At 45.5% G+C, this 20,835-nt stretch overlaps 1 protein-coding gene across 1 annotated transcript; it reads right to left on the minus strand.

Annotated features, from left to right (window-relative positions):
* Positions 1–400: 400 nt before the first annotated feature.
* On the minus strand, positions 401–20,713 carry LOC132382726 (perforin-1-like). Its single transcript, XM_059953177.1, has 2 exons — positions 19,090–20,713; positions 401–627 (listed from the first exon to the last, which is right to left on the minus strand). The coding sequence occupies exons 1-2, from the start codon at positions 20,711–20,713 to the stop codon at positions 401–403; spliced, it is 1,851 nt and encodes a 616-aa protein (XP_059809160.1).
* Positions 20,714–20,835: the final 122 nt, after the last annotated feature.

The raw sequence follows: 20,835 nt of genomic DNA on the forward strand, positions 1-20,835 counted from the left end.
ACCATCTTAAAGGATGTTGGCGTGCAAGGTGGTGGACGTGGAAAGTTGGGAGTGTCCTTTTGGGAACTGCTTTCTCTGCAGGAACTCACTGATAGGGGTGCACGAAAGAGCCTCCCCCTGGCCGTGGTGGACTGGCTGGGCCATCTCCGAGTTCCGCAGGTCGGTCAGCTCCAGTGTGGACAACAGCTGGAGTGTTGGCCCTAAGGCTCCCATGCAGTCAGCGGAGTTCACATTTGCAGGCTCCAAATCCAAGGTGGTGACCTTCGCCACCCACAGATTGTCATCGGCCACGGGTTCCGCTGCCATCTGAAGGACCCTCCCCCACCCCTGGCTCCCCTGTTCCCTGCCCATTTGGACCAGATGACCCCTACCGCTGGCCATCGGCACTGGCCAGGCTGCCTCAGAAGGTGTCACTGCCGAGGATGTGAAAGGCTGAGTGTGGAGTCGTGGTGGCCTCCGGCTGGTACAACTGGTGCAAGAAGAAAGCCTCATCCCTAAACCACTGCAACAGCTTCCACAAGTCTTCAGTGAGAGGCTGGCAGAAGCAGTTGTGATCTGTGGAGCTGGAGTTCAGGGGCATCTCACAGGTCTCCAGCAGCTTGTTCCTGAGATTATCTTCATCGTAGACTTCAGGATGAGTTTTAGGCCTTTGACGGCTACAACCTCACCCAGGTCCAATCTGGCCCCTGGGCCCCTGGATTGGACGGAGGGTGATGTGACAATTACAAGGTTCTAGAGAAGTGTGTCTCCTAGGCCCCAAATAACTCCTCTCCTCCCCCACACCCCAACTGTTGAGTCTGGTTTTGGCATCTGTTCCTCACACCCATTCCCACCGGGAATTCTGTGAGTCCCCACATTACTCCAACAGGCAAGGGTGATGGAACTGAGAAGGTTCAAGGTCTGTGAGTTGTGGAGGGAGGGGAGGGGAGGGGTGGAGAGAGAGAGAGAGAGAGAGAGAGAGAGAGAGAGAGAGAGAGAGAGAGGGGAAGAGGGAGGGAGAGGGAGAAAAAGAGGAAGAGGGAGGGAGAGAGAAAGAGAGAGAGAGAGGAAGAGGGAGAGGGAGGGAGATAGAAGTTCTAGGTCGGGGAATTGTCTTGAGAGTGTGCGCAGGAGAGAGAGAGAAATCGTCAGCCCACAATCGTCCTAATTTAAAATGTACACCATCTCACCTAATTTGTATACAAGGCTGGTGGGGCATGAGGTTTCCTCCCAGAGACTGCCGTCTTTTAAAACATTTTATTTCTCACGAGGTATGAAAAGCGGAATATTCTGAGTGCGACATCAAAATGATTTGACATTGCAGCAAGTGACCAGCAGGTGACAGGGTTGTCCACAAAATTAGAGGGACCTGTCATTGCAGACATACACCAGTGGGGGGGGGGAGTATTTCCACAAAAAGAAACACTCAGACCCTTTTCTTGCAACACACACAAAATGCTGGTGGAACGCAGCAGGCCAGGAAGAAGCTCAGTCGACGTTTCGGGCCGAGATCCTTTGTCAGGACTGCAATCCACCAGCATTTTGTGTGTCTTGCTTGCATTTCCAGCATCTGCAGATTTCCTTGAGTTTGTGAAGACCCTTTTTTTTGTGGCAAATGACCACAGAGTGGGAGTGTTATCCTCAAAATGAAATATCTGGAAATAGCCAGGGGTGGTAACGGGGATAAGCTCCCACTACCTATTAAATGCTCCCAATTGCATGCGCCTCAAATTGCCTCTGACAACCAAATCCAGTTCCTGGCCTTCATGTGTGGCTTAGCTACTAAGCCTGGAGGAACCATTTCTACTGACAGAAGGGGCAAAGGCACTGGCACCCTAAAACCAGTCACTTCGGGCAAATGCGGCTCGTCAGCTGTGGCTGGCAGCTCATCTAGCAGAAGGAAAACTCTGATCTTAAATCTCTGCTGCCTTCTGGCTGTATCCACTAATGGGGAAGGATCTGGGAGTAAACCCGGAGGGAAAAATCCGAAGTGGCAGTCCTACATTGAGTTGAACGCTGACTGGCAACTCCTGTGACTCTGCTGATTCCAAACTGCATCGGTCTCTGCCGTTCCTTTGGGTTCATCAGATGAGTGGAGAGGGGGAGCTTACTACATGGACAACAGCTTGCTCTGCACATCCTCCTGCACAGGCTTGCGAATCTAGACAGGTAGGACGCCATATCCATGATCGAATCTGACCGAGGGAGGCCTCAGATGCTCGAAATGTTGAGCAACACACACTCACGCAGCCTGCTGGAGAAACTCAGCAAGCCAGGCAACATCTGCAGATAGGGGAAGAAATCGTCGACCCTGTCATTGCGGCAGGACACCACCGGGTGGGAGTATTGTCCACAAAACCCAGAGATGCTGCCACACCGGCTGTGTTTCCTTCCGCCCCCTGCTGTTGGCGGGCTGCCACTGCAGGAGCTGGACAAGGGAAGGAACACAAAGTACACTGCAGATGCTGGGGTCAAAGCAACACGTACAACACGCTGGAGGAACTCAGCAGGTCTGGCAGCATCCGTGGAAACGAGCAGTCAACCTTTCGGGCCATGACCCTTCGTCAGAACTAGGGACAAGGGAAGGAGTCACGTAAATTACACCGACAATGTGCTGGAGGAGCTCGTGGCTCAGCTGCGCAGATGTTTGGAGTTGAAACTCTCCATCGGGGCCAGTTGCTTCAAATTCCAGCATCCGTAGTCTCTTGTTTCTCCTCGGGCTCTATTTTTTCACTCTCACAACCCTAAAACTTCAGACGGCCCAACCCACAGCTCAGTACGTCGAGTTTTTAATTTGTATCTGCGTGAGATCGCCAGTTTGTTAGTGTCTGGCCGTTACCAGTGGCCGTCTCTGTCATTCAATATCACACGAGGACACCGTGTCAATGTGTGAAACTCAATAAAATCCAGAAAGTGACTTCATAAATCAACCGAAACTCATGAGGGCAGGAGGAGTTGTGGAGGCTTTACCTGCTTTTGACCTTTGACCCTTGTTCAGAGTGCAAGTTTAATTTCACTGTGGAAATTAACTTCCCTTTTAAATTATACAATGAATCTGAACACGTTGAGTCACCATGGCGTCGCAGGAAGATAGGGTCGTAAAGAAAGCTTTTGGCAGATTGGCCTTCATGAATCAATGTTTTGAGGACAGGAGATGAGATGTTATGTTAAAGTTGCATAAGATGTTGGTGAGGCCTAATTTGGAGTATTGTTTACAGTTTTCGTCACCTGTCTACGGAGAAGATGTAAATAAGGTTGTAAGAGAATAGAGAAAATTTACAAAGCTCTTGCCAGGTCTCAAAGAGTGGAGTGACATTTGTGATTTTCCAGTCCTGCAGAACCACTCCAGAGTCCTGTGATTCTTGGAAGATCGCTACTAATGCCCCCACGATCTCCTCAGCCACCTCTTTCAGAAGCCTGGAGTGTAGTCCATCTGGTCCAGGTGACTTATCTACATTTAGATCTTTCAGCTTCTGAGGCACCTTCTCCTTAGTAACAGTCCTGTCGCCTTTTTGACATACTACTGGTGTCTTCCATGGTGAAGAGAGACGCAGATTACTTAAGTATATTCACTATTTCTTTCTCCCTCATTGCTACCTCTCCCTCTCCAGTGGTCCAATGTCCACTCTTGCCTCTCTTTTACTCTCTATGTATCCGAACAAAATGTTTGCAATCCTCATGGTGTCTATTATTTTCTGACTTTTCTTTAAAATTCGCCTTTTCTCACCTTATTACTTTTCAGTTGTTTCCTGTTGGTTTGAACAGCTTCCCAGTCCTCTAGCTTCCCACTACTTTTTCTTTATTATATGCCTTTTCTTTTGCTTATATGCTGTCTTTAATTTTCCTTGTCAGCCACAATTGCTTCATCCTCCCTTTAGAATACTTCTCCCCTGAGGAGTATCTTCCTGAGCCTTTCAAAATGCTCCCAGAAACTCCAGCCATTGCTGTTCTGCCATCATCCCTGCTAGTGTTCCCTTCCAATCAACTTCGGCCACTCCTCTCTCATGCCTAGTAGCTCCCTTTACTCCACTGTAGTGCTGATACATCTGATTTTAACTTCTGCTTCTCAAACTGTAGGGTAAATTCTCTCATATTATGATCACCGCCTCCCAGGGTTTCTTTACCTGAAGCTCCCTACTCAAATCCGGGCCATTGCATAACAACAATTGCCTTTTTCCATGTGTGCTCAACCATGAGCTGCTCTGAAAAGTCATCTCGTAGGCATTCTACCAACTCCCCCTGATTTTCCCAATCTACCTGCATATCGAATTCCCCCATGCCTTTCGCAATGTTTCCCTTTTGACACGCCTTTTCCATCTCCCATTGTAATTTGTAGACTACACCCTGGCTATTGTTTGATGCCTGTATGTACAACTCCCATCAAAGTCATTTTACTGTTGCAGTTTCTTAACTCTACCCACAACAATTCAACAATTTCCGATCTTATGTCACCTCTTCCTAAGACTTTGATTTCACTTTCTACCAACAGAGCAACCCCACCCCCACCCATTGCCCACTGGGTGCCAGAGGACTCTGACTTTCCCAATGTGTCTCACCTCCAGAAACAGCCTGTGAGTGTGGGGAAACAGCCCGGGGGTGGGAAATTAGCACCATGAATGGACAGCCCAGACCCCACCACACATTCCCTCACTGAGGACTTGACGCCCGAGCAGCACTGAGGGCACAGGTCTACCCCTGAGGCAGAGAGGGACTGAGAGACACCGGTCAGTGTACAGATCTCCCCTGAGAGAGAGGCACTGAGAGACACCGGTCAGTGTACAGATCTCCCCTGAGAGAGAGGGTCTGAGAGACACCGGTCACTGTACAGATCTCCCCCTGAGAGAGAGGGACTGAGAGACACCGGTCAGTGTACAGATCTCCCCTGACAGAGAGGGACTGAGAGACACAGGTCAGTATACAGATTTGTCCCTGAGAGAGAGGGACTGAGAGACACAGGTCATTATACAGATTTGTCCCTGAGAGAGAGGGACTGATTTACATCCGTCAGTGTACAGATCTCCCCCTGAGAAAGAGGAAATGAGAGACACCGGTCAGTGAACAGATCTCCCCCTCTGAGAGTGTCTGAGGACATTGATGTGTGTAACGAGAACCCAGTCGGTACAGTGTGCAGGCAAGCGTAATATCTGTTTGCAATCTTCTTTGCTCACTCGCTGTGTACTGACCCTGTTCTGGAGACCCGGAGCACATCTCTCTCTAGAATTCTCTTTGAACTGAATGTTCAAATTTAATTGATTTTCCCTCACTCCCAGGACAGCCACTCACACACTGTCAACTCCACAGAGACCTTGACGTACACACTCAGACACCGACAGAGAAACGTGTGAGGCGGCTCGTCAGAAACTGTCACCTCAGGAGACGGCTGCTGGAGCTTCACTCACAAACACTCCGTGCATCACACTTATTCTGCAATCTCGACTGAATTTCTCATGTCCAGCTGCTCCTCACAGAGACAGAGGCAATATTCCCAGTTGAAGGCTTTGCAGTACCTGGCTTGAAACATTACCTCTGCCTCACTCTCCAGTGACACTTCCCAGTCGAGAGGCCAAAGCGTTGGGGAAATTTAAGGCAGACATCGATAGATTCTTGATTAGTCAGGGAGTGACGGATATGGGGAGATGGTGGCAGATTGGGGGTGAGAGGGAAAATGGATCAACCATGATGAAATGGCAGAGCAGACTTGATGGGCTGAATGGCCTAATTCTTCTCCTGTATCTTATTGTCTTATGGTCTTCTGTAGCCAATATTTCTGCTCATTGCCTTGACTGATGAAAAGTATAAGTTATTCCTTCTTTGTCATGCTGTCCACCGTTCTGCCTCTCTTACATGCCCACACACACTGTTGCTGTATTTTCCATTTTTATTTCAGAGGTCCAGCATTTGCAGATGTGTTTTTAAATTTTCATTGTGTCAATGGTTCAATTTATTAACAGAGAATGTATAGGGTACACAACCCGAAATTCTTACTCTTCACAGAATCCACGAAACAGGAAAAAAACTTCAAAGCATGAATGATTTAAAACTTTAGGACCACAAAGCCCCCTTCTTTCAACAACAGTCTCGATGTTTATCTCTCCCGCAATGCTTCAGTGTTCTTTCAGAACACAAAACAGTGCAGCCCTCTTAATGAGCTCTAAGATCAATCTAACCCCTCCCCCCCATATCGCTGTCCATTTCTCTTTCATCCATGGGCCTATCCAAGAGTCTCTTCACTAATATATTACTGGTGGCAGGGTGAAGATTTGCTTCTACCAAAGGAGGTGTAAGGCGCTCTTTCCCTCCGCTAGCACGCAGGTGCGGCATCTGCTCACCCTCTCCGATCAGGGTCACAAGAACCCATGGCCGAATGAGCAGCTGGTGCATATCGCAAGTCCTGGTTATGCGACCACTGACTCCAGGCAAACAATCTCTGAAGGGTATTGATAATGGCTGGGGTCACCCGTCTTTGAAGAAGAAGGGCAGTAAAATTTACGAAGAACAATCATTGTGGTAACTTCTACTTTACAAAAGACCACTGACAATTTTATGGCCAAAAGAACATCTTTATCTGGGATAAATGGGCAAATCTGGGCAAATGATATTTACAATACAGAGGCTTCCAGGTACCTCGTGCAGCATGGGTGGAGGAACAGTATACAATGCATAACGGGAGTAAAACCCCCCCACCCCCAAACCCGGATCCCTCCTCTTGTTACCAACAGCTTCCCGATTAGTATTAACTTACTTTTTTTTGGTAATTTATTTTTTTATTGAAGTTGATCAAACAAACATTTCCATAAGATGTATTTCAGACATTGTACGTTTATATCATATAATCATATATATCACAAATCTCCACAAAGTATTTATCTGAGGTATACACTTATAGAAAAGAGTGGAAAGAAAAAAACAAGCAAAAGGAAAGAACTATGTACAAGTAGGGAGTGATCTTTTTTTTAATAACATATTCATTGATTTGTGAGAATAAAATCAGGCCTATGAGGAATTATGTAATTAAACTATTTTTCCCAGTGTGAATTAAATTCTTCCGGCTTATGATTAACAGATGCTGTTATCTTCTCCATTTTGTAAATGTCCATTGTAATTTCCATCCATGTATTTAAAGTTGGTCTCTCCTGTGATAATCATTTCCTAGTAAGAGTCATTTTACCAGCCACCAAAAGTATATTCATTAATTATTTATCTCTTTTCAACCATTCTTGAGGTATGTATCCAAAATATATTGTCTTACTTTCTAAGGGTATTTCATATTCAAAGATGTCTTGTAGGGCATTGTGTATCACCCTCCAATAGTTTTTGATAACAGGGCAGTCCCAAAAAATATGATAATGATTTGCATTTTGATTTCCACAATTTCTCCAGCAGATAGGGGGTTGCTATAATGGGATTTCTGAGAGGGTGTAATAAAATATCAAGTTTTTCCATCCAAACTCCCTCCATTTCTGTGAACAGGTACACTTCCATTGATACCTCCATATTGTTGTCCATTCTTCCTCAGATATAATTATCCCTCCCTTCTTCTCCCATTTTGTTTTAATGTATGAAGTCGAATGTGTTTTAAGATTTGACAACCCCTTATACATGCTTGAAATTATTCTTCTACTATTATCTGAATTATATGCTTTTCTAAATAGCTCTATCAAGCATGTACTTGCCTTGGTTACATTTTTAAGCATCTTATTAACATTGTTGCATCTGTATATACGGATAAAATCTTGTTTTTCTAATATGTGTTTCTCTTTAAGCATTTCAAAACTGAACAACGTTCCTTCTTTCATTATGTTGCAAAGAACTGTTGTTCCTTTAGCTGTCCAGTCCTTAAATCTAGCATCCAATTTATTTGGTGTAAAATCTGAGTCATATGCACACCATTTAAGAATTGCAATACCTCCCTCTAGATTATATTCTTTTTTAGTAGTTTTCCATATTTTAAGGGTCAATTTCACCCAAAATTGTATTTATGTACCTTTGCAGGTTGTTATCAGCCAAAATTGCTTGCATGGGGATGGGAAGTACCCGCTCCTCAATGTTTTTCCATTGAGCGTCATATGATGGGTTGCACCAACATATCATAGATCTCAACTGTGCTGCAAAATAATAATCTCTAAGAGAAGGTAGGCCTCACCCCCTTTTCCTTTACTAATTGCAAAGTTTTGAGACTAACTCTAGTACTTTTACCCTGCCAAATATACCTTGATAACATCTTGTTCCATTCATTGAATTGATTTTGATTAATCTCTATTGGTAGGGTCTGAAAGAAATCTAACAGTCTGGGCAGTATATTCATTTTAATAGACTCAATCCTTGAACTGAGACTGAAAAAAGGAATCAGGTTCCATCTTGCCACATCTTCCTTAACTTTTTTATATAAAGGCTGATAATTACATTCTGATGATTTTGCCAAATCTTTTGGCATAATGATGCCCAAATATTTGAAAGACTCTGTGTGCCATGCCCAGGGGTATTGACTTTCAATTTCTCTTGGTGGCTATAGTAATATGAAAGTAATTGGGTTTTATCTATATTGATCTTGTATCGTGATAATTGACCGTATTGTACAAAGGATTTCATCAATTTAGGTAAAGAGTATGTTGGTTGCCCTAGTTAGATCAAAATGTCATCTGAATAGCAAGCCAATTTATGCTCTGTCCCTTTAATAGTAATTCCCCTGATATCTTCATTTTGTCTGATGCATTGAGCTAATGGTTCCAGATATAATGCAAAGAGTAGTGGTGACCATGCACAACCCTGTCTCGTGCCCCTTTCTAGGGTAAGACTATTTGATAAATATCCATTGATTTTAATCCTAGCAGTAGGGTTGTCATATAGTGCCTGTATAATTTTAACAATTGTGTCTTGGAAACCGAATCTATGTAAAACTCTGTAAAGAAATTTCCAATTAACCGAATCAAATGCTTTTTCAGCGTCCATGCTTATCACTATTGCTTTGATTTTTTTTGTATATGATCCATAATGTGAAGTGTCCTTCGTATATTGTCTTGTGTCTGGTGTTGTCGTATAAAACCCCCCGATCGTTACATATCAGTATGGATAGAAACTCCTCTAATCACTTGGCCATGATGGAGGTAAATAATCTATAATCGACATTAAGAACAGATATTGGTCTAAATGACCTGCATTCCATTTTATCCTTGCCTTCTTTCGGTATAGCTGAGATTATCGCTTCCTTCCAACTGGGTGGCATTTGTGCCTTTGTTAGAGCCCAGTTCAGTGTGAGGAGTAATACAGAAATTAACTCCTTTTTAAATTCTTTGTACCACTCTGATCCTGGTGACTTGCTTAATTTAAGCCTACTAATTGCAGCTTTTAATTCAACTTCAGTTATGTCAGCAGTCATCATTCTATTTTGTTCTTCGCTTAAAGTGGGTAACTCTGGAGAATTCAAGAAAGTGTCAATCTGGTTTATGCTTCACCCTGGAACTTTGGAATATAGAGTTTTGTAAAACGCTTCAAAAGCTTCTTGAATTTCGCTTAGCTTATTTTTTATCATTTTCGTTCTTGGGTCCCTAATTCTATGAATTGTATTTTCTGCTATATATTTTTGTCAGTTTCCATGCCAGTATTTTCATAGATTTTGATCCACTTTCATAATGTCTCTGTTTCAGAAACATTAAGTTTTTTCTGATTTCTTGCGTAGCCAAGTTATTTATTTCATTCCTAATTCTTTTAATTTCCCCTAATGTATCCTGTGCTAAATTCAGTTTGTGTTTTTTCTCTAGTTCCTTCCGCCTATTTTGTAATTCCTTTAATGTTTTATTCCTTATTTTTTTCTTATATGAAGAGATCGCTATAATTTTCCCTCTTAAGACCATCTTCAGAGTATCGCATAAAATGGGAGGTGAAACCTCTCCATTATCATTAAATTCTAAGTAGAGACCAATTTCTTTTTAAATTTGTTCCTTAAAGCACAGATCATCGAGTAGACCTGAATTTAGTTTCCAAATAGTATTCTTTGGTTGTATAGGTCAAAATCAACAAATAGATATATATGTGCATGGTCACTTACATCTATTGTCCCAATTCCACAGGTGTTTATTTTGTCTTTGTCTTTTCCAAATGTTATGGAATAGTCTATTCTTGTATATGCAGAATGTGGAGCAGAATAATGAGTGTAATCCCTTCTGTCAGGGAAAAGGTCCCTCCATATATCAATTAAACCAACATCCTCAAAAAGTGTATTAACTTTCTTATGTAAAGATTTTGTTTCATAGGTTTTTCTATTGGAAGAGTCTAAGTTTGGTAGTAATTGTAAATTTAAGTCTCCCCCACATATCAGGAAACCTTCTGTTTCTGTTACCACAATATCCGTAATTTTCTGAAAGAAACCAGTGTCACTTCCCGGAGGTGCGTATATATTCAATAGAGTAACTGAATTGCTGTCTATCTTCCCCCTTACCAGAATATATCTGCTTTCTTTATCTCCGATTTCGAATATTTTTTCAAAATTTAGCTTACTTGAGATAAGAATAGTAACTCCTCTCCTATGTCCTGATTTATATGAGGAGAAAAACAGATTAGTGAAGCCCATTCTCTTTAGTTTTTTATGCTCATTATCACTTAAATGAGTTTCCTGTAGACATACCACATGGGCTTCTTCTTTTTTCATTTTGGATAAAATTCTCTTACGTTTGATTGGATTTAAATGCCCGTTGACATTAAAAGAAATGAATTTTACCTTGTCCTTAGTCATCTGTATTTATTTGTCAATGTATCATTGAAATTAGAATAAAACTTAATCGATCTACTGCCTGAACAAATAAGAACCGAGAAACGAAATAATAACAAAAATAGCAATGAATGTGTGATTCCAAGGCTGAGGTCTCTATTAGATGATCTTGCGTTGAGCTAGAGGAAATGTCTAGCTGTGGGGGATAACCCCTCCTACTTGTGAGTTGAGGGCCCCCATTGCAGTATTCATAAAAGTCAGAAAAGATTTCCCTGTGTACTCCTCCTATATATATATACACACACACACACACACACACACACACACACACACACACACACACACACACACACATATATACATATATATATAATTGCACACTCAGAAATATATATATATATATATATATATATATAGATATATACACACGTACACACACACACACACATTACATACACACACCTATATGCACACATATATATCATATATATATTCTCATTTTGGTGGGGAAAAGGAGTAAGTGAGCGAATAAAGAATAACAACTAAGTAATATAAAATCCACATTATAATAAGTATTTCTCGAGATATGTATATCACCGTGTACTTTTTCTTCCGTTTAGCTTCTCAACATTTTTAAAGTTAGCCAAACCTTATGGCTCTTCTGAAGGGGGTGAGGACTGTCTTTGGGAAACTCCCGGTATCTTCCTGATATATTTCTCTCAGCCTGCTCCCATCTCCTGCCTTCTCAATTCTCGCACTATTTCCCAAGCGGAGCGGGATAATTCCTCAGCCAGGCTTTCCTTCATTATGGTCATGCTGAAGGGCAGCCCTCTGGCCTTCATGTCTGTAGTCGCCTCTTCCACTGTCTGGTACAACTGCCTCCTGTTGTCATAAAACACTCGAAGTTTAGCAGGGTAAGAAGTTTGAAATCTAATCTTATTTTGCTTTAGTACTCACTTTACTTTGGAGTATTCTTTGCGTTTCTGGAGGACCGCTGGGGGGGGGGGCGGGGAGTAATCTTGGTTGAAATATATTAATTTATCCTCTAAAAACACGCTCTTCTTACCCCAGGCCCTTTGTAGAATCTCCGCCTTGGTGCTGTACTGAAGGAATTTAATTATTATTCAGTGTGGCTTTCTATCCTGGGTAGGTTTTGGGACTTACGCGCGGTGGGCTCTTTCGACTTCCAGCTCCATAGCCAGGGGGAGATCCAGCGCGACCCGCAGTAACTTTCCGACAAACTCTATCATAGACGAACCCTCCGCTCCTTCGGGAAAGTTGTAGATTCTGATATTTTTCTGCCATGATCTTCCCTCCAGGTCAAGCAGTTTACCTTCTTGGTGATGTATCATTTTTATTGTCTTACTCAATATACATTTTGAAAGCGATCTTCTACCTTCTCAATTCGAGTCTCTGCCATCGCTATTTTTTGATTGTCGCTGGCGAGCTTTGACTTAATATCACAGAGCTGCTGCTTAAATCTTTCTGGACCTCCATTTCTTCCAGGATTTCGAAGATATTCGCTGCTTCGCCCGAACGAGGCCCAGCAGCCGCCTCACTAGCACGCAGTTGGGTCGGAGAGCTGCTCGCTGCACTCCTCTCAGCCACAGACTCCGCAGTGTCGCTTTTTTATTATCCATTCCTTTTCCCCATTCTTGCCCCTCTTTTCAGTTCAAATATTTTTCGAAAAATATTATATGCGTTTTTCGGGAGGAGCTAGTGACTTAAGCAGCCATTCTCGACGATGATGTCACCGGAACCTCCAGTATTAACTTACTTTTAATGATACCCACATTACAACAATCATGATGGGGGCAAGGGCATGGTTGCTCACGTCATGTGACACGGCGCATTACAACCCTTCAAATGAATCTGCCTCTCCAACCACACCCACAGTGAGTCCCAGGCAATCAACATTCTTTGTGTCAAAAATTTATCTCTGACAACCCCCTATACTTTCCTTCAATCACACTAAAAGTGAGTCTTATACTTGCTGTTACCACTGTGGAAAAGGTGCCGGTTTTGAGAGGCACATGGATGTGAGGAAGATGGGTGGATATGGACATAGTGTAGGTAGGAGGGATTCATTTTGGAGTTTGTTTTAAATGACCTTTAGGCTGGTTGTGCACAAATGTGGGCCGAGTGGCCTGTTTCTGTGCTGTAGTGGCTGGGTTCTTTGCTCTACGTTTAATCAGAGAGACAGAAAGAGATGGAGAGAGAGTGAACCAGAAAGAATGAGAGAATGAGCGAGGGAAAGAGAGAGGCATAAAGAGGGAGACGAAGAGACAGAAGGAAAGAGATATACATAAAGAGAGAGGGCCAAAAAAAGAGAGTGAGACATAAAATGTGAAGTGGAGAAAGTCAGTGAGAAACAAGAGAGAGAGAGAGAGAGAGAGAGAGAGAGAGAGAGAGAGAGAGAGAGAGAGAGAGAGAGAGAGAGAGAGAGAGAGAGAAAGAAATGCTAGATGGAGGGACAGAGACAGAGCCATTAAAAGAGTGAGGTACACAAAAAGAGAGAGATAGAAGAATAGAAATAGAGAGGCAAAGGGAAAGAGAGAGAGAAAGGGAAAGTGGCAGAAACATAGAGAGGCTGAAAGAAAGAAAGAGAGAAAAACTGAAGGGAAATGGGAGTCGGTCAGAAAGTGTGAGTGAGAGAGAGAGAGAGAGAGAGAGAGAGAAGAGAGAGGGAGGGAGAGAGAGAGAGAGAGAGTGAGAGGGAGAGAATCAGAGAGCAAACTCAAAAGAAAGAGAGAGTGACAGAAAGGGAGAGGAAGAGACAGAAAGTGACAGACAAAAAGAATGAGAGAGGGAAAAACAGTAAGAAAGAAAGAGCGAGCGATAGAAAGAAAATCAAGATGTCGAAGGAGAGTTAGAAAGAGCTGGAAGGAGTAAAGGCATTTTTTCTAAACAGGGGATGTGTTTGTAAATCCGAGGTGCAAAGGGATTTGGGAGTTCTCACGTAGAATTCCCTAAAGGTGAACTTGCAGACTGAGTCTGTAGTAAGGAAGGCAAATGCGATGTTAGCATTTCAGAAGATGCCTTCTTCAGAAGTTTTCTGATGACTCTGCCATAGTTGGATGCATCAGCAAGGGAGACGAGGCTGAGTACAGGGCTACGGTGTGAAACTTTGTCACCTGGTGTGAGCAGAATCATCTGCAGCTTAATGTGAAAAAGACTAAGGAGCTGGTGGTGGACCTGAGGAGGGCTAAGGCACCGGCGACTCCTGTTTCCATCCAAGGGGTCAGTGTGGAGGATTACAAATACTTGGGGATACGAATTGACGATAAACTGGACTGGTCACTGAACACTGAGGCTGTCTACAAGAAGGGTCAGAGCCGTCTCTATTTCCCGAGGAGACTCAGGTCCTTTAACATCTGGCCGGAGATGCTGAGGATGTTCTAGGAGTCTGTGGTGGCCAGTGCTATCATGTTTCCTGTTGTGTGCTGGGGCAGCAGGCTGAGGGTAGCTGACAACAACAGAATCAACAAACTCATTCGTAAGGTCAATGATGTTGTGGGGGTGGAACTGGACTCTATGACAGTGGTGTCTGAAAAGAGGATGCTGTCCAAGTTGCATGCCATCTTGGACAATGTCTCCCATCCACTCCATAATGTACTGGTTAGGCACAGGAGTACATTCAGCCAGAGACTCATTCCACCGAGATGTAACACTGAGCGGCATAGGAAGTCATTCCTGCCTGTGGCCATCAAACTGCTCCCTCGGAGGGTCAGACACCCTGAGCCAATAGGCTGGTACTGGACTTATTTCCACTTGGGATGATTAACTTATTATTATTTAATTATTTCTAGTTTTATATTGCTATATTTCTTCACTATTCTTGGTGCGGCTGTAATGAAACCCAATTTCCCTCGGGATCAATAAAGTATGTCTATCTGTCTGACTGTCTGTCATGTCAAAGCAGGATGTAATGCTGAGCCTTTGTAAGACATTGGTCAGATCATACTTGGAGTATTGTGAGCATTTTTTGGGCTCCTTATTTGAGAAGATTCATTGGAGAGAGTCCGAAGGAGGTTGTTGAGAATGTTTCTGGGAATGAACGGGTTAATGTATGAGGAACGTTTGTTGCCTCTGGGCCTGTACTTGCTGGAGTTTAGAATAATGAGAGGAGATCTCATTGAAACCTATCGAATATTGAAAGGCTTAGACAGAGTGGATGTGGAGAAGATGTTTTCTCCAGTGGGAGAGTCTAGGATCAGAGGGCACAGCAGCAGAATTGATGGACATCTCTTTACAACAGTGATGAGAAGGAAACACGAGGAAATCTGCAGATGCTGGAAATTCAAACAACACACACAAAATGCTGGTGGAACACAGCAGGCCAGGCAGCATCTATAGGAAGAAGCACTGTCGACGTATCGGGCCGAGACCCTCCTCTACTGTCAAGATGAAGCCACACTCAGGTTGGAGGAACAACACCTTATATACCGGCTGGGTAGCCTCCAACCTGATGGTATGAACATTGACTTCTCTAACTTGTTAATGCCCCTCCTCCCCTTCTTACCCCATCCCTGACATATTTAGTTGTTTGTTTTTTCTCTCTCTCTGCCCATCACTCTGCCTGTTCTCCATCTCTCTCTGATGCTTCCCTCCCCCTTTCTTTCTCTCTAGGCCTCCCGTCCTATGATCATTTCCCTTCGCTATCTCTGAATCACTTTTGCCGATCACCTTTCCAGCCCTTAAATTCATCCTACCCCTTTCAGTCTTCTCCTATCCTTTCTCATTTCCCCCTCCTCCTCCCACTTTCAAATCTCTTAGTATCTTTCCTTTCAGTTAGTCCTGACAAAGGGTCTAGGCCCGAAACGTCAACAGTGATTCTCCCTATAAATGCTGCCTGGGCTGCTGTGTTCCACCAGCATTACGTGTGTGTTGTTTGCTAATGGCCAGCCCATTGAATCTGCACTGCCCAATTACACGCAATTAACCTACTTACCGGTAAGTCTTTGGACTGTGGGAGGAAACCGGAGAACCCAGAGGGACCCACACAGTCATGGGCAGAACTCCTTACAGACGGCAGCGGGAATTGAACCTTCTCTGGTAGAGCAAACTGCTGTGCTAACCACTACGCTACTGTACTGCACTGGTATCAGAATACCTTCCAATAACTTGTGCACTGCTGATGTAACACTTACAACTTTGTGTCTTATTCTCACAACCTTTCTTAATCAATGAATCACCATTATCTATCCTCTAAGCCTCTGGTATCTCACCCCTAACTAATGATGCTTTAAAAACCTCTTCTAAGTCCTCCGTAAATTCTGCCCTTGCCTCCCAGACGGTCCAAGGGAAACCTGGCCAGGACCTGGAGATTTATCCACCCTCATTTACCTCAAAACAATAAGTACCTTCTCCTCTGTATTCTCTATGTGGTCCATGACCCCACCAGTGTTTTGTCTCAGTTCTATAAACTCTGTGGCCACCTCTTGAGTAAATACAGATGCAAAAATCCATTTAAAATCTCCCCTCAGTCTTTATTTTGCCCTTCCATGTTGTGTTTCCATCTGTTTCTCCCTCTGGTCATTGGGCAGCCTGAGGGCTTTTTCCCCAGCGGAAGGGAGTAGCCGAACTGGAGGCAACTCCATCTCACTCAGAGAGGGACCTGCCATTCAAGCATGTCACCACTGAGTGGCAGTGTTGCCTGCAAAATGAAACGGCCTGTCATTGTGGCAAAACCCAACAGGGTGCAAGTGAAAAAGCTGGAAGAACTCAATGAGTCAGGCAGCATCTGTGGAAGGAATTGGACAATAGACGTTTTAGGCAGAGAACCTTCATCGGGACAGAAAGATAGGGAGAAGGTAACTGCAACAAACGGTGGAGGGAAGGAACGGAGCAAGAGTTTGTTGACCAATCATCAACTGGTCTAGGTTTGGCAATTCACGACACAACTCTCAATGAATTGAAGCTCACACTTTATCGTCCCTGCACAAACATTAACGGAACTATGTTGATCACAGGCCAACAACTTAAAACATGGATTCTACTTTTCCCTCAGGACCAAAAGTTACTCAGCCCACTTCTCCAATTTATAACACCAAAATAGGGGATCATAGGTTAATGTTGAAAGATGAAAAGTTTAAGGAAAACATGAGGGGAAATTTCTTCACTCAGAGGGACGTGAGAGTGTGGAACGAGCTGCCAGCACAAGTGGTGCATGTGAGATTGATTTCAACGTTTAAGGGAGGTTTGGATAGGTACGTGGATGGGAGGGGTTTGGAGGGCTCTGGTCCTGGTGCAGTTTGATGGGTGTTGGCAGTTTAAATGTTTTCGACACAGACAAGATGGGCTGAAGGGCCTGATTCTGTGCTGTACTTTTCTATGACTCTGTGCCTGTAATTTATTCTGTAATCAGGACTTAGACACTTAGTCTTACTGTAGCCACCATTCTGTTATCCAAATGTAGTTTTTCAGGAGTGTAAAAGCCATACCAAATTCATGCTCAGTAGATGAGCTTTGTCTGGTCTCCTGGTGCACACCAGTTTTTGAATAAATCGCCTGTTATCTCAAACACCAACTCTGTGTGGCCTTTCAGTGTGGTTGTACAGGTGGTGACAGGAATGACAAGCCTGCATAGGAATTGTGACTTGTGTATCGTTATGGTCTGTTTGTGACCAGGGAGAGGGAGGGGAACAAGGGAGGGGAAGAGCGAGATGGGCAGAGGGAGGGGGGGAGAGAGGGGAGAGGAGCAGGTGAGTTAGAGGGGGAAGGGTAGAGGGCGAGGGGGATATGGAGAGGGGGAGGGGAGAATGGGAGGGAGGGGGAGAGGGGGAGGGGGAGAGAGGGAAGAACAGTGAGTGGAAGATGCGGAGTGGGAGAAGAGGAGAGGGTGTGGGGGAGAAGTAGACAGAGGGAGGAGGTGAGAGAGAGGAGGAAAGGGCAGGGAGAGGGGGGAGGAGAGGTAGACAGAGTGAGGGAGAAGGAAAGGGAGAGGGAGAGGGGGAGAGAGAGAGAGAGAGAGAGAGGAAAATGTGAACTTGTAAAGGTGGAGATCTGAGGTAAAGAGCAGGAATGGTTGGTGGAAAGTGACCTTCTCCCATCAGAGAGGGATTCTCTTTATCATCTCAGATCGCTTTTAAAGAGTAAATCTCTCCCACTCACAGACCCCTGGTAAAGATGGTGTCTCTCCTGGACGGTGCCTGTGGTGCGTGTTGTGATGCTGATCTCTGTCCCTGCCGATTCCTGCTTCTCCAATCTCCCATGTTCCTGCCATCAACCCCACTGGGGACAATACCCTTCCTCACCTCCCCCTCCCTGTCCCACGTTCCTGTCCACACCACCCTGGAACTCCACATCCCATATCTCCACGGTAACCATTCACACCCAAATGCTAAATGATGCTCAATGACGTTTATTGCAAAAACACAAGTTGTACAAAGAAGGCAAGAGGCAATCAGACAATCTCTTCTGAATCCAAAGCATCTCTTTGCAAAGCTTCTTGTGCACAGGGAGGTGTACGATGTTCCTGTGATGATGGTCCTGGTCCGACATGCCACCCGTCCTGGGACACAGGTCAGCCGGAGACTCTCCAGTTGGTCCCCTGTCAGCAACAGGATTATGGGAAATGGAGCCTGCTCTCAGTCACCTCCTGCACGGGTCTAGCGGGTCTGTAAATGACGTTACGCTCAAGCCATTAAGCTGCCTGCGGTTTGGCAAGCTGGTTTGGGCACCTTCCCTCCAATACAGGTCTTTGTTGGGGTGAGGGGTTTCTGCTGGGGTGATACAGTGGCAATATGACAGCTACAGAGAGGTTGTGTCCTCAATGGCCTTCCCACCCTGTACCCTCAAACACCAGTGCCTGAAAGCTTGGTGCAGTCAGGCAAGCCGGGACTCCCATTCCCACTGGGAATTCCTAGTGCCCAGAGAATCTGAGGAATTGGTGAGGTGTGAGTGAAATGTAGGGTCTCTCTCTCAGAGGCTGAGACTGGGGGGGAGCATGAGATATTGTGACCTGGACTATTAAGGGTGATAGTGCAAAGGTCAGGAGATTGGACTGAAGACAATGTGACCTCGGTAATGGAGGATCATGGGCATGGATCTGAGGAAGAAGTCCTGGAGAGAATTGTTCCTTGGGGCCAGAGTGGGTGAGAGGGGAAAGGTCAGGGCAATGGGACTAATGAGACACCGAGGATGATGGGTACAGGGTCATGGAGAATAGAGGGCAAATATCTGGGCAATGGGAATGATGAATGTGGGAGAGGGAAAGAGGGGAGGGGTGGTACAATAGCAGAGCTGGGGGAATAGAAAGCAGCGTTGGGCCTGGGAGTGAGGTTGGTGAGCGTTCAAAGGTTAGGGGTAGATAACTTTGAGGAGGGCATTCCCTGAGGGAAGGGTGGTGGGGGAGTCAGACGAGTGAAAGGACTGGTTGGTCCACAGGAACCCAGTGAACTCACGGGCCCCTGGACCCGGGGCATACTGGTGGCAGGTGCGACCCTGCAAGTGGAGGTCACATTTGAAGGACAATTGGTAGGTGATCTTGCCATGCTTAAGGTAGCAGGTGAGATCGGTGACACCAGAGATCAGAGGCACTTGGCAGGTCCCCAGATGGTCATTCCACAAGGGATCTTTATCATAGACCTTCAGGGTGAGTTTCATGTAGCTGCGGGCAACCACCTCCCCCAGGTCCAGTCTGGCATTCCAGGTAGGGTTGTTGTTGTTGTCCACCACCCTGGTCTTTTCTTTGGCATTACCATAAGAGACCACCACAAAACCATCAGTGCCAGAGAAATAGTCGCCCCAGAGACCGAAGCCTCTCTTTACAGTGACAACCAGGTGTCCTGCACCCTTCTGCTTGGCACAGCACTGACGGTCCACGAAGGAGTTCTCCGGACATTGACAGGAACAGCGATCGGAGCGGCTTTTCCTCCCAGGAGCGGGGCAGGTGGTTCTGGAGCAGTCACGTTTCATGGCGTTGGCCATAATGTACTCTCTGAGGTAGCGCCTCAGATGTTTCCGGCGAATGTTGGTTCTGGGCAGCAAGAAATGGAGGGGCGCCAGCCGGTAGTGTATGATGCCTGGTGAGGCCGTCAGACTGTTCATCCATCTGGTGAAGGCCCGAGGACTGGAGGAGAAGAGGATGTCTGTGTGCCCAGTACTATGGCCTCCTGAGACTTCTGTCAGCCTCTCGCTGAAGGCCTGGTGGAAGCTGTGGGAATGGGTATGGGACGAGGCCTGCTTCTTGCAGTAACCTGCTCCAGCTGATGTACGGGCAACTCCTAACACGCTAACACTGGCCTCCACACTGAGGCAGTTCTTCACCTGAGTAGCAGTGAGGCCCTGAGAAACGGCCTCACAGGTGCGGATGGCCGTCACGTCCTCGTAGGAACCACCCAGCTCCACTGACTGGATGTAATGTGTCCCGAAAGTCTGCACTAGTTGGCGATACTGGTGCCGGGCTCCCGCATAGGAGCTGCTGGTGATTTGTTTGAGCTGTTTGGAGAGCTCAGATGCCAGAGGGGGTGTGTTCCTCAGGCGGTAACGGTAAAGGCGGCAATGGAACTTCTGGCTGGAAAAGCTGTATTTGTCTGATCGGGCTTTACGGTAGGCAAAGGACATGGCCCGAGATTTGGAGCCAGCCACTGTTACACCTACTGACACTGAATATTTGGATATCCCCAGGCCAACACTCCAGCTTTTATCCACACTGGAGCTGACCGAACTGCTAAAGTCAGAGGCTGAGTGGAAGAGCCTGCTTTTTACAGCCCGGTGGCATCTACGTTGGGCTCGCCAATCCACCACGGCCAGGGGGAGGCGCTGCAATCTACCCCTCATCAGAGTATTCCTGCAGAGCTTGCAGGCCCCATCTGGACGTCTCCAGCTCTCCACGTCCACCACGTACGCCCCCTTGCGGTCCAACGTTACCACATCAAAACCCTCGCCGGCCAGACTGCTCCCTGGTACTGGGGATGCACGACGACATTGGCTGGACCTGCCTATCTGGCAGACAGCTCCCACACCCCCCAGGAACAGGACAGCCCAGAGCAACGTTCCCATTTTCCATCCCTTCCCAGCATCCATTGCAACATCGACAGGTCTTCCCTCAATCAATGGAGGGTGGTCAATCTGTAATGAGAATGGGAGATTGGGTCACCAATGGATGGCATCACACATTCACCCCTCCCCACCATCCGTGCCATCAG

The sequence above is a fragment of the Hypanus sabinus genome, chromosome 29 (genome assembly GCF_030144855.1).
Source record: "Hypanus sabinus isolate sHypSab1 chromosome 29, sHypSab1.hap1, whole genome shotgun sequence".
Taxonomy (NCBI): Eukaryota; Metazoa; Chordata; class Chondrichthyes; order Myliobatiformes; family Dasyatidae; genus Hypanus; species Hypanus sabinus.